The sequence below is a fragment of the Bombus fervidus genome, chromosome 6 (genome assembly GCF_041682495.2).
Source record: "Bombus fervidus isolate BK054 chromosome 6, iyBomFerv1, whole genome shotgun sequence".
Lineage (NCBI taxonomy): Eukaryota > Metazoa > Arthropoda > Insecta > Hymenoptera > Apidae > Bombus > Bombus fervidus.
Genome location: NC_091522.1, coordinates 9,136,044 through 9,151,490, shown reverse-complemented (window position 1 = coordinate 9,151,490; position 15,447 = coordinate 9,136,044). Strand labels below are relative to the sequence as shown.

General features: G+C 32.5%; 1 protein-coding gene across 1 annotated transcript in view; it reads left to right on the top strand.

The window, feature by feature from the left end:
* Invadolysin (leishmanolysin-like peptidase, invadolysin) overlaps positions 1-15,447 on the top strand; it is a 210,228-nt gene that overhangs the window by 121,795 nt on the left and 72,986 nt on the right. The window contains exon 3 of the mRNA XM_072006045.1: positions 14,842-14,942. Within this exon, the coding sequence (XP_071862146.1) occupies positions 14,842-14,942 (101 nt within the window). The remainder of the gene's footprint in view (positions 1-14,841; positions 14,943-15,447) is intronic.

The window sequence follows — 15,447 nt, the reverse complement described above, 5'->3', positions numbered from 1 at the left end:
AGAATATGGTTTATTGTAAATTTTGACGTAACTTAAAATAATACTCCCAAGTTTCGAAAATGAATATCGAATAATCTGAGTAAGTTTCAATATCTTATTTTTTACTTGTTAGATGCTCTCGCAAAAGTATCAATTCATATCGAAGATCTGTAGTCTGGGTGTAATTTGATTTAATGAAAACCGTTTGGTGTATAATTCAAGTAGAAGAATTAATTAACAATACAAAATTCAGCACGTGTTGCCACATATCGTTGAATAATACATCTATGCTAACCCGATTTTGACGCCGAGGAAAATGTAGCTAGTTGTACGAACATACTGAGCAAACTTGTTTAATACGTAGCGGATAGAATATTTTAAAAGTTGCCAGTTTAATACTTAAAATATTTACAAAATGTTCTTCGAGTCGTCCGTTAAGTTTGCTTTTTCATAAAACGGATACTAGTTAGTAAAAGTTGACGGTTTATCAGAAATGCTATTACTTTATCATTAAAGAATCGTTTATTTATCCAATTGTAAAGCTTGCATACGAAACTATTTATACTCGTACGAAAATTTACATATTTGTTTAATAGATCTCAATAGATAATTCTATCTTATGAAATAATTTGTTTAACAGATCTCAATAGATAATGGAATATTTTAGATTTTATGTACGACCCATACGATAAGTCGTATTAATTATACCCTTGTATAATAATCATCCAGAAAAGTGACATTAGGTTGATGTACACGAAATACGCAAGCTTCTCGAGCAACCGAATACGTTTGATTTATTTAAAAAATTGCCAAATTCTATATAAATTGTGAACCTTGTGCTTCTTGCGTTACTAATATAGAAGCGGTTGATGCCACACTAAACGACAGAAATAAAAATAGTTGCTTTTCTAAGACAGCACCGCACACAAGGAAGTTGTGCAACAAATCTATAAAATAAAATAGGAGATAGAAGGAAGTTGATTGACCATATAACGAATTTCAACCTTGGCCGTTACTGCCGCGACGAATTTCATGTTAGAAGCGTGGAAATGCGCGTGATATGCAAATTGCTTTAATTTATACCGTATCTGGAGACTGTTGTTTGGCCAGGTTAGCGACTGCTAGCCAGATTGGAGAGAGGTCGAGGTCTGGCGAACGTGCCTGAGCATCGATTGCCACGCTTTGCAGCGTGCTACTTGTACCGTGGAACCCGATGATCTGTGACTATGCGTGCTTGACTACTGTTGCTACCATCTGTAAATCGCCATACACGCGAACATGCGTGCATGCGCGAACAGCTTAAGTGCTGTACCTTTTTACCTTGTTCTTCTTTTTCTTCCTATCAGCCATTGGATTCTGTGGCAAAATTCGTTCGTATTTCTTTGAGAAAATGTCAAAGAGTGCTACTTTCGTAGAAGATTTATGTGTTTAATCAACGATATACGTTACTCGTGGAAGCATGTGAACAGTTGGTCGTTCTAGTACTTTGTACTAAGTTTGTTTTTCAAAACAACGTAATTAACCAATTCACGTATGTCTCAGTGATATAAAAAATAAAAATTCATGATAAAATTCTACTTAGACAGAGTCGTAACCGGGAACAATGATACTAAACATCATAAACTCAACTTTTTCAATTTACAAGCTAACGGAGATAGAACGGTTAAGAATTAGAACGACAACTTGTAGGGATCTTGTCTGGATATATTGTGCGTGTTGTACGAAGCACTTCGAAATTTCATTAGTACTGAGATGAGATCTGACTGTCATGATTATATTGGTGAAGTTTGAAACGAACCTGAGAATGTACATAGAAGGTAGAAGTATATGTTTCACAGTCGTGTCTCAAAATTTCGAAATATTTCATGTAATACATACAACATGGATATAAAATTTGTCTATCATAAGTGTTAAAATATCGTATTTTCCTTTGCCAGTATACATTGCAATTTTTATTCTATATTCACAAAAACCAAATTTGGATACATTTCATGCAAATTAAACCATTAAATATCCAGTAATAGTTAATTGTAATGTTCTAAATTTCTTCTTATTAAACCAATAAAATTTACTATCTCTTGTTACAAACAAGTTCTGCATGTTCTGTACCATTCAAACTAGAAATCAGCGTATAGACATAACAGCGTTGCACTTCTGCGAATCGTGTGGATTACTAGGCACTTGCTTCCGTATGTTCGATAGCAGCAGATATGTCATAAACTCGTAATATAGCGTGTTGCTAATCAGTGAATACGAAGCTGCTTCCCTTTGGGCCTGACTCTGTCGTTGACCTGCATCTCTAACTCGTTAACTTCCGAACCACTTTGATCGACAGAGTGCTACTGGGTTCAAAAGGACTGTAGAGCTGAGACGATTACCAATTTGCTGATCAGATTAATGATCATCTACTATTTCTTTTTTCTATACTATCGTCTAATCCTTTTAAACAAAAACTAAGAAAGAAATTAGAATTTTATAAAACAGAAGTCTAGGACTGTATGTTAACAAAAATTTGCAATTTCGCAGTTCAAAAAGATTGGGAGACAGATTAGAAGTAGGAGAAGTTTCACTAAAACTATTTTGCTAAAGTATAATCGAATAATATTTTATTCATTTTATAACATTTAGGTTACTTTTATCGAACAAGTCTGAAAGTGTTGTATTGAAATTGCTTGAAAGCTTCTCTAGCATACACTGTATCAATTCTCTTGTTAAGAGTAACAATTAAACTAAATTGAAACGTCATTTATTCTATATAATAATAGATATATATAATTTACACAAGTTTCAACCTAAACTTCCTTTTGTTAACGATATTAATTATCGAAATAGAAAAAGCTTGAATTTAATAATCTTATTTACGATATACCGCATAGCTGCGTGTAAACGCGAAAACGGTTCTGCATCGTGTATTGGCATTTGACCAAAGCGATCGACCGAATAAATTACATCGCCCGGTAAATTACTTCCTCTGCTCTGACAAATTACAAGGGATAGCCTGTTTTAATAAAGGTAAAATCCAATTTTTTATACATTCAGTAGCAAATCTATTTCCATTTAGAATTTCTTTCCAGATATATTTAAATGAAAATGTTTCTTCATCACTTATAACAGATTATTATTATTATTATAACAACATTTGACTCCTGAAATAATATTTAACAGTTACAAATCTAGATTATTATATTTCACAGATTCCTTTTAATTTAATTATTTTCTTCGCAGATTACATAATTTCGAAAGGCGATTTCCCAACGATAGGGGATATTCTCCTTCTGAACGTACCAAGTTAATACGCGTTGTGAATTTATAGCCTGGCAAATAGATTTAGAGAATTAAGGGTATCTTAATCATTCTTTTTACTACGAATCGTGCCGCGTTATTCATTTGAATGAGAATTCTGAAATACCACCGGTCGTGGACCTTTTTATCGTGCTCTCGTTGGTTCGCAAACCGACTGCTGCATAATTCATGGTATAAACGGCGTCAGCGAGCCGCGAACTGGACGAGCAAAGATCCGTAATATCGAAGAGACCTCGGTGCATCACAAACTCGCAGAGGCACCAAAGACTTTCCAGGTGGATTCGACTTCAGAAAAGAGGATTGGCTCGGCAGAAGTTGGAGCGGTTAACAAACGATATCTATAACTGCGGCAGGCCACGCTGCATTAATTTTACAATAGTTGACAATGCACCAAGTCTTACATGAATTCCAACTTTGCACCCCGAATTTTTTTTTATTTCCTTTACGCACGATTATCGTTCGTTCCAGATGCTGAGAAAATTCTTTTAACATCATTGTGCGATGCGTAGTGGACTATGGATACGTATCGTATGAAATTTAAATTATTTACAATTTCTTTAATGGCATATTAATATTAAATTAAATAAACGATTTGTCAAAGTATTCGTTGATTTTAAATACTGAATGTTATTATCAGGATTCATCACGATTTACCCTGTTTATTTATTAATTTATTCGCAATCTCTCTGTTTAGAGAAATTGATGAATATTTTGAATGGCTAATTAATTTCCTAAATGACAGAACTGCTCCATACCACAAACGATAGCTTAATACTCTACGATAGCTGTAACGAAACATAAAATTGTGCTGGGTCTTTCTGTATGTAATTTTGTAACTAATAATATTATCCATTAGAAAACTTAGCAGCAAAGCGTATTTCAATAATTTGATTGTATATTTAGAATTATAGTACACGACATCGTTTGGTAAACTCTATGTTACCGATAGTTATAAATTTCGAGAAGCTGCTGTTATATAGAAGGTCAAGTGCCTTTGGTATTAATCGTAAAACTAAGCTACGTATAGATAGCTTTACGTCAGGATTGTATTGTTATCAGATGTTGTAAAGCCAAATACCCTGAGATTGCCAATGCAATCTTCGGCACTTTGAGGATGCCAATTTAGCTTAGAAGCCTAATTCCATAGTCTCTGCCTATTGTGCATAGAGAGGAAGCTAAGAGGATTATAGTCGTACATAATCAATGAATTATGAGATTGACCAAGGGAGAAATGACAGACAATAAGGGTACGTTTATATTACAATAAACTATTGAGTATGCACTGTTTGAGAATCAAATCGTCTTATATTTATATATACATTTATATCATATATACATTATATATATGTATATAGATTGTATAGAAATTAATTATATATGTTCGAAACAAATATATCCATCACAATCATAATATGCAGTCGTTCTCAATAAAGATTCGACATAATATTCAATAAATTAACAGTATCATGCTATTTTCATAATACTGATTAATTTTGTTCATAAGTAAGTGCTAGTATTTTTCCTTTTTATATGGAATTATTTTTATTGGTCTCAAATGTTAGAGGTTCTAAATTTTAACCTGAAGTAATAGAAGCTTAATTTTAAATATCGTGAAATATTAATCAGGGCAAAAGTAGACGAACTTACACCTAGAATTTTGGGTCGTGTTTCGATTATATTTTAACTTCGATAAATATCGATTGATTGAAACTGAACTTTTATTATGTATTTTCTATGATCTGAAAAATAACTTTCTTTAGTGGTGAGAAGTTTCATTTAGAAAATAAAGCGGTGTTAAGATCATTTTACACACCTTGATACGTATCTATGTGTCATCGCTACAAGAAATAATGAGAGTTCCGAAGGAGCTCAACAAATTTAACACGATTTTCCTTTCCTTCTGTTTCACTGAACCAGAAAATGGTATGCTAGAAGTTCTTATTGGTCACGTGTGTAATATGACATTAGGTAAAAAATGAGAGAGATTTCTCCAAATCCTGGAGTTTAGGTTGAACAAATCTAACCATAAAATAAATCATATTGCATTAAGCATTATTACACAAACTAATTCGAATATCGTAATATAATTTTGATTCAATTAATTCAAAGAGAAAATTTATGAATGATGTAATTTTTTTATTGAATCTTAATTTGTCTATGGCGTTTTGGAATTCGATTTTGAACAAGTGATATTTCATTAACCAAAATAAAATAAAAGTCTAAAACTCTAGTGATATTTAAAGAAAAGAATCACAAGATAAAATCACCAGTCTTGATGAATAAAGTTAATATATTCTTGTCACCTTTTAAATATTAATCCACAAAATTTGGAATAATTCGGAAATTAATACTAGGACTTTGAAAAATTAAATAACAGAACTAAAACTTACATTGTTTAGCTACATTTACAACGTGCTTAAAATTAATTATTTTACTGGTACAAGCCTTTCGTTCGTAGTTTTCTCTGTTCTTTAAGATCTCCATTTCTACCCTACACTTAATATAATACACGTAATATAAAGAAAGCGCTAATACTTATCTTGTTAATGGTCATTTATAAAACGTCATGTCTCCAAGATACAAGGAACACACAGTGATATTGCTATCTCAATTACGATGGAGGTAGCTTTCGGAGAATTCATGGCATGTGGTGTAATATTACCACGTGTAGTCACATAATACTGCTGCTAACACTGGGTGTGCGAAGACATACACCGTATTTTATACACACATACATTCTCTCTTGTATTTTTCTCCACTTTAATTTTTATTCATTTATTAAAGATTATATTTTAACACTACGTTTTATTTGGAATATTTTGTAATCTATTTTACTGATTTATCGATCTCCTCTTTTCAACATTACCATTATGAAAGCTAGTTCCAAGGGTTTGTTAAATATTCTTTTCGTCATATCTGTTTCTTCTTCCATGTAGATGCTACACTTCTACGAAGTTTAAAGATGTCGAAATATTTATAGTAACAGAATAATTTATTTCTTCTTTTAATCATAAATTTCTTTGATTTATTCAGTACCTTTAACACATTCTTTGCGAAAGAATAATCCATGTAACCGTAATTTTCTCCAACATTTACAAACAACTTCATCATTTGATCCTCTTTGAACTGATTACTTTCATAATTTATATCTACATAATATTATTAGTTGCCAAGCAAAATTACGAATGTTGAGAGAGACCTGCGAAATGGTATTTCTAGTAAGGTAGGGTTTATCAGTTTGTTAGTAAGGTACGCGTATAAACCTGACAGAGGTCGGAGAGCCACCAGGAATACTGAAAACGAGGACGAACCTGATGCGAAATCAAGGAGCTTGTAGGATGGAATCCTGGTAACCGCAGGAGAGTGAAACTTTGTAAACGAACCCGATGCGAAATCAGAATGTCACTACAATGAAAGTTTGCGGACAAATCTAATGTAAGTTAAGAATTTCTTAGAAAATCGGAAAACGTATAGATGATGATGGTGTAAAAGCTATAGGAAGAAAACAAATCTATTTACAGATAACCGTAAATTTAGTTAAAATTCGATGCGCGATATAGAAATTTGTATATTTAGAAATTTATTTGATAAGCGAAAACTTTTATTCGATTGTTTAACTTCGATTTCAATTTTAACCATTTTATATATAAAATTAATTTCTGACTTCACTTCGATTTTAACTATTGTTCCAAATATGAAATTCGTTTACGATTCGCAGTATATATAGAAGTTTCTGTGAATTCACTATATCAAATTAGTATAACGTAGAGTTTGCAATTTAGCCTTACAGATACGCTATGTATTGTACAGGCTAACAACTGGATATCTGTACACAAAACTATACGAGTTGCAGGGGAATATACAGAGACGTGGAAATCTCCTTCGATACTTCTCTTTAAGCCTCTTTCGTTTCTCGCCACGCATGCCGAATTACTTCATTAACTCGAATAAATTTGTTCCGAAGCACATTCTCAATAGAAAACAGAATTTACCCTTTCTGCAGTATTAATGCAATTCGAGCAATAAAATTCTATTGCAGTACAGACAAATATCGTACAAATGATCGTATCATATCCTGAATGTGAACAATTTGGAATATTTAAAAGGGAATGTTAGAATTTAATCTTGAAGTTAAGATTAATAATCTGTGGAAGATACAATGTTTATGTTGAAATAATATTCAGTGATGTTTATTAAACAGAACTGCAGAACCAAATGTTTATAAGCGAGTGATGTAATTAACAACGTATAGAAGAATTGTTGATTGTTGGCCAGTTACTCTCAGACCCATGGTCCCTTAAATACTTTTGAGCTCCACTCTCTATACAGTGATGAGTATGACCTGTATAAGTGTCCTGTTCAAATGCCTGTGTGGGTGTCTGTGTAAGGGTATTGTGTCTATACGTGAAATATCGTTGTATTCCAACAGAGAAGGAATATTGTTAACTAAATGCTACACTTCTGTTTATACTCTTGTCTTTCTTTGTTCAGTTATTTGATAATATGAATTAGTTGAAACAAATTATTTGGTAAGACGTGAAAGCTGAAATGATATTGCATTATGACAGGAAACATGCGTCAGCGATATGCATCAGGAATACCTGTCAGTTTTTAATAAACGCGATAGATTTCAGTATTGACAGTTCAATAAATTACATATTGATCAAATTCAATATTTTCAAATTCTGGACATTTATTTACTTATTAATGTCATTGGTAAACTAAGGTTTAATAAATAGGAGAAGGATTTAAAATTTCATTAAAATTCCAAGACATAAATAACGTTAATAAACTGAAACGAAAAAGTAAAATTTTTTACAAAGTGGAATTGATTGATTTGTTTCTTAAGTAATTCATATGAGAATACAGAACTTAATTAATCAATGATAGATCAAAGGCAAATGTTATTTTATTTTACTTCGTCCCTTTATATAAAAATTATTTCCGCAATGCAGTGTTGCATTTCTCTACTCGCAGTTACTCATAGGTAGGTGATATCTCGTTATTTCCTTAATTTCTTCAGACGTATAATTAAGAATGTAATAAAAAAATTCCTTCCTTATTCGCTTAAAGAATGTAAAGAGTGTACCCACTAAAATTACATCTTCCGGCGGGGTGTTCCGAATAATATCCAAGTGTTTTATTAAAAGAATGGACACCGGTGTTGGTAACAATTGAGTTGAAACGCGACTAGGTGTGTTAATGCATTTTCCTCATTCGTTATAAGAACTGAAAGAAGAAAAAGTGATTCGTATTCATTACATTACGCGAACAATGGCCAAGTTCGTTGCATATGATTATCGGGTACTCGTTTCTTTCCGCGCAGACAATTTTCCTTTAATAAACAGATACAGCTGTAGTAGCATCATATGCGATGGAGGTAACATTGCGTTTTTACCATATTCGCCAGTGAATAAGTAGTGCGACTGTATTTTAAATTACAGTATATGTTAATAATTCAGAAAAACTCTGTATTATTTATCGTTTTATTACATTCTTTAATTATCGTGATACACATTAAGTATCATTCTCAATCGATAAAATACATCAAAGTGCTTTTCTGTGACTTCAATGAAGAATTCAATAAATCGAAATGTTTTTTTATGCTCATAATTCGCGACAGTTAAACTTCTACATTTTCTTTTTATACTTTCTTTTTTCTTTGTTTGTCGACGACTCGTCAATGGCCCATGTCATCGACGTGACACCAACCGAGGAACACGTACACGCGCTCATATACACACATACGTGTCTCACCTTTGCATTCTGCACAATCAAATTTTAATCACTTTATTCTTCGAAAAACCATTTCCATCTACCTAAAATCTTCTTGAAACAGATTCGATATTCACTTCTGCTCGCCGACGTTTCCGATAAAAATTGTTAAGCTAACATTCGATGTTTGTACTACTGAAATTGAAGATAGAAGAAAAAATGCTAGATATTTGACAAAGAATATTTAGAACATATTATACGAACGAACATAAACGTGAATTCTTGTCGCATCGATTTTAAAATATAAGTCAACATTCAATCGCCTTTCTTAAAAAATATCCAATCATCTCTCTTAAAAAATATCGCGATTCAATTCACAAATTTACCTTGGAAACTCGATTCTTAGACGGAATGGCAAACGTAAGGGCAGCACGCGTGATGGAGTTTCGCAACAAGCTTGTTTCTCTCGATCAAGGAGAGTTCGTCGGAGCGTAAGATTTCCAGACAAGCTGCGACTCTACAGAAACGCCTTGCACAGGAATGCTTTTACCTGAAGCTCACGTGTCACTGACAGCAATGCAAGAGTCGTTCTCATGTACATACGTACAGGTATGCGAATAGAGGTATGTAGATACGTATTTCTGAGAATGTATCGTGTCTGTACATACGCCACTACGCAGAGTTTCCTGCGCAGCTACGTGGTCGAAGGTTTGTTCCGTAGACACGTACACGTTGCACAAAGCTGCGGACCGTGAGACAAGCTTTGATCGCTTGGTAGAATCGTGTACACAGTAAATGCACTTGGACGTTAGTGCAGTGGCATGTATGTGGCAGGACGCAACATGGGGATGGTAGGAACATCGTCTACCGTTCATGGTCTTACTACCTACGCACCGTCCGTGGCAAGTCTTCCATTAGTATAAAAGCAGAAACACAGTTACACTTTGTTTCAACGTATGCCCCGTCATGAAATTAGTATTAAATTGCTAGTTACAGGTCCTGTTAGTTCTGTTTGTTGATTGTATAGTGGCGTTTGATTTACGTACCGTGTAAAATGCTAAATATGAAACGTTATATAGAAAATATGTTAAATGGAGCTATAATGTTGCAGAACGTAACGTTAATTGGTATTTAAATATGCCAACAAAGTGTGCTATTTTGTTATCACAATGTTTTAATCGGCGTTTGAGTACGCCAATCGTGTTGTCTATACGACATTTGAATTTATATAATATTTATTGCTTATAAAATAATTGCGACGAATACGATAATAAAGCTGTCGATAATTTGTTAAAGCAATTGTTTGTCTAATAACCGAGTATAAAGTAATAGGAGATATTCTCTGAAAGTTTCGTTTATGAAGAAATTATTTTACAAAGTAGTCATTATATTTTGGAAATAATTATTGAAATGTAAGTAGTTGTACAAAATATGACACTGCTCGAGTTAAATGCGGGAATAAGTTACAAATGTTAGAATAAAAATCGTTTTTCCCTATCTAAAAGCAATTTAATTGTTCTTGGAAGATTAAAAAAATTCATTTGGAATTTCGTCTTCTCAAATCACCAATATTCGTCTATGTATTAACATATACCAATCGTTTTGCATATTACAATTGCCATTAGTAATAATATTTGCTGAATCACTATACTTTTAAATTCGCAATAAAATATACAATTAATTTTTTTATTATTTACTGCCTACTTTTCTCAGTACTGATTAGCTTGCTGATACTGAAGAAATATTGAACATATATATATTATGATGTTTACGAATATTAAGATTGTTACAGTATATAAATATTTCGATACAAAATCACGTAATATTTGAGACAGACATAACGAAAATAACAATCGGCGATACAGAGATTTTTGGTCTTTCGGTCCACATAGTGGTATGTATCTGGGGATAAAGCACAACAGTTGGTTGCTACGGAAATTGTGCACCTGTCCAGTTTCCATGATCTCTCTATTATCCGTTCCCTCTTTCTCGTTAGCGAACATGCAATATATATTGGAAAGCTAGACGACGCGGAGGTAGGTCTGCATATAGAAAAAAGAAATAGGTGATTGAAGTTTCGAATACCAATATTCGTTTGATTGAACCGTCTTGCGTGTATCTATTCAAATATAGTCTGCGTATATATAAATCAACTTCTATTAGATTGGTAAACCAATACGCATGCATATTGCGTATATACAAGCGTTTATTAATCAAAAGTAATAATTACAAAAGATATGGTAGATGTGGCTGCGAACAATACTACAGAAAAATTAAGATGGTTTCCTCAGCACATAAAGTATGGGTTTTCTGCCTGTAGGATGTCGTATAGAATTGCTTTTATTGAGAGAAAACCGATCCATAAATTCCGACCTATGTATATCGATGTATATGGGCTTACAATGCGCGAAGTTACGGTTAGGTAACTTTTATGAGAATTAACTGACAAAACGCTGTGATAAGTTAGTTTTTCAAAAATACAATACGTGGATATTCACCACTAGTTTGCAAGAATTAAAATCGATCTATCTGAGATCGATTCGCGTTCATTAACTTCTAACTTGATAATTATAGAAATTTCTGGTTCGAAGATAATCCACTTGGCAGCCTAAAAAGCATATCATTCCAATTACAATAATATATATAAAATAACTTGTTACTAAAATTTGTTACTAAAAAGGTGATTGTTTTACTATCTGAAAATTTTATTATCCATATATTTTTATCTCCCCTGTTAATTCAAATATTGAGGATTCTACTGTACATCTTTAAACGCTGCTCGCTAAACAGTTCATTTTTAAGATAATCGTTACATAGATCGTAGATATCATAGCAGTTTAAAGTTTTCATCCCTGTTTACTGGTTGCTTCACTTTTAATCCGACGTTTCTAAAGTGGTCTGGTACATGGCTGTATCAAATATCGTGTAATCGGTTTCATTGTCACAGGAGAGGAGTTCTCCAGGAATGCAATTATGCGAGGATCCGCATTAAGTTTTAATCCGATCTAGTTTTATACTTGCGGAGAGTTTATGACTTGCGCGAAAAGCTTCTTAACGATAATGCGATATCTTGAGAGGTTAGGACAGCATTAACTTTACTATCCAAAGGGACAGAGCATCGTGAAGGTTGGATCGAAGATCGAAGGTAAAGCGGGAGGGTAACGAAAGGCGCATATACGTACGTATAACATAGAAGATAACGATGGTACGCTAAGCGTGTTCCATCGTAACTTACAGACCACTTTAGCGCGTACTGACTAATATTCTCTTAATTATCAAACTTTGAGACTTCTCCTAATTTCCACTCCTATCACAGGCTTTATCAAGTAATAGGAAATGACAACGTATGTCTGTGTAAATTCCCTGACTGTAAAGATCAGTTACGTTAATTTTGGATCAAGTGTATTTCGCGTTAATAAGAAATTTCATATAATTTTCATGTTGATAATAAAATTAACGTTTGATAAGAAAGTAACATTTATAGAATTTTGGTAATTTCCTTTTTGTAATTGGCTTAAAGTTGTTATTGCATCGTATTGTATTTTTATTTACTCTAGTAGACCGAAGATGTTTATGCATTTATTCAGATTTGTTTTAAGATATACCAATGTAATCATTAGAGTCGAATCTCATAACTGACGCAGCTAATGCTAATTTTTCACAATATTTTATATAACACGCTTAATATGTACATTCATAAAAAAATGCCTATAAACATTCGAGTAATTTCGTGAGTTAGTATATCAGAAAATGCAATAATTGATTGCCACTAATACCAGACACGACCTCAACGCTAAATCATGTTGCATGAATCCGATTGGATTCTGGATTCGTCCGACACGGCAAATTCAGAGTGCAATCTCGTGCTTCCAGGAATCACAATATGCGGCAAATGTTTCAAGCTTTTAACACGATTATAACTGAAATAGGCAAGTGTTGAGATGATAGCTAATCGATGAAATACAATAATTTTGGACGTAGCTATATAGTTTTAGATATCAACTAATGAGAAAGAAATTCGATTACTTTATACCTATGATTACGTATATTACGAATGTACATACAGAGTGTCTCATTGTATTTGATGCAAATGCAAATACTTGCTAAACTGTATAAGAAAAATAAAATAAAAGTAAATAAAGCTTATGTAGGTGGACGTGCCTTCGAGACTTCATGATGGCTCATTTTTTAACAGAAGTATACACTTTTTTATACACTATTCGATGCATTTTCTAATTCTTCACAAGAAGTATTAAGGTATTTGAATCAAAAAATAATTAGTTTAGAAGATATTTTAACTCCAACTTCGTAAAACTCTTCATATGAAAGATAAGGAAAGACAACGCAATGCTTTTACGTTCGTTTCTCTTGTCTTCCGTGCACTCAATTTGATGAACTTGGAATCGGAATATCTTTTAAACTAAGCATCACTTCTGATAAAATATCTACTATATCTGATAACATATCTACTTCTTTGTAGAGAATTAAAAACTGTTTCGAATGTGTATAACAAGAAGAGTATAGTTCCATTTAAAAGAACATTAGTCACCTTCAAATCTCTAAAATTCCTCTACCTAGACAAATCTGGTCATTATAAGACGTCGCTGAAACAGAACAAGTTTTATTCGAAACATTTTTTCGAATAACGTATTGTTTAGAAGATATTTGCAATATTGCGTCGATTAAAATGACACACTGTGTATACACAGTACAATACTACAACACCTCATATTCATAATATCGTGTGAAATAATGAAATTTCTTTTTAATTATTTGACATTTAATCTGGATATTTAAGTTACATAGGTGTACTGATTTGAATATACATATGTATATTCGCAGATGATGTTAAACAATAAAGTTGAAAAAATTACTTACAATTAAACGACTTATTTCAAGCGGAAATTCTCGACTATTTTCTTTATTACATAATATTTCTTGTATAAAAAATCTATATATAATTTTATGCTCTAGCATCTATATGCTAAATGACGTTGAAATGAATTAAATTAAAGAGAGAAATTATTTTTGTAGGATTCCGTGATATTTGTCGTTATAAAATCCAGATTGTTCTAAATGTTGAGAAGTTTCGAAGAGTCTGGAAGGGTTGTTCAGTCAAGCTTGGAAACTCTTTTGCCCAGAATTCAGAACCTTCGGGCTATGAGTGAATTTGAAACTTCCAAACTTTCGGTCGTTTATCCTTTTGTTTTCTCGATCGATATACATACATATATATATACATCTCTCTCTCTCTCTCTCTCTCTCTCTCTCTCTCTCTCTCTCTCTCTCTCTCTCTCTCTCTCTTACTTTCTCTCGCATTCTATGCTGATTCAAGATATGAGAATATATCCCTTCTACAAAATCAGATTTTTATTTCTACAACGTAAACTGCAAGTTGCGCAATAGCAGTAAAATTGCTTTTATTCTTCGAGGAAAAGATACGTGGAACATTATATTGGATTGATGAATACAAAATGTTTTTTAATTTCAATCACACATAGTTTCTTGGAAATATCGTGTACTTAATCAAAATAATTTTCATATGAGTCAGTGTGCTTTTCCAACGATCAATTCTTTTAGAATTCGAATACTCTTGAAATGGAATTGTCACATTTTCTTCATTTATAATATCTTCTAAAATTACTTATGCATTAAAACATTGTTTAAGTCGAATAGAGGTATCTTAAATCTTTCTAAAATGATAGATTTATATGTTTGACTCTTAGATGACAATTTTTCCTTCCTTTAAGTTCATATAGAAAAATGTACAAACTGTTAATTTAAGTTGCTATTGTTGGTTGCAAAATGGTATTTGATTTAATCGTCGTGGTTTTTGTTTTATAGGTTGTTCATGGCGTTCACATAGAACCAGCACATGAAGTGAAAAAGCGGAGTATCAGTCAGCCGGTTCGGATCCTGCTATCGTACGATGAAAGCGTATACAGGTGAGTTTGCATGTAATTAATTGTACATATAATTAACAGATATTAGATATGCAGCTAAACATACAATGCACAAGCGTTAAAGGACTGTTGCCATGTAATTGAAGGCTATGCTGATCTTGGAATATTATTAAAAGGTATTAAGAGATGTTAAAAGCTAGTAATAATAGCTTTTCATGAATAATTCAGCGGGTCTTAAGGTTAGAATTTATTGGATCCGTTTATTCATCTAAATTTTATTTTTATTTATTTCCGTAGTTATTATATAAATATATAAACTTTTATGTATCTAGATGTAATATTGCAGAGTTCAGTTATTACTCTCAATATTCTTTCAGCTTCTGTCTCAAAATTATTACAAATTGCAGTACTATTCTATAAATTCGATACGTAGAAACCGTTCTTAAATTTCAGAGCTACATCCATTTGTCGTTACATTATATCAATACAAAACATAGACAAAATTCTCACTGACTGCAATTTCTGTTGGCAATTTGTCGTCTTATTT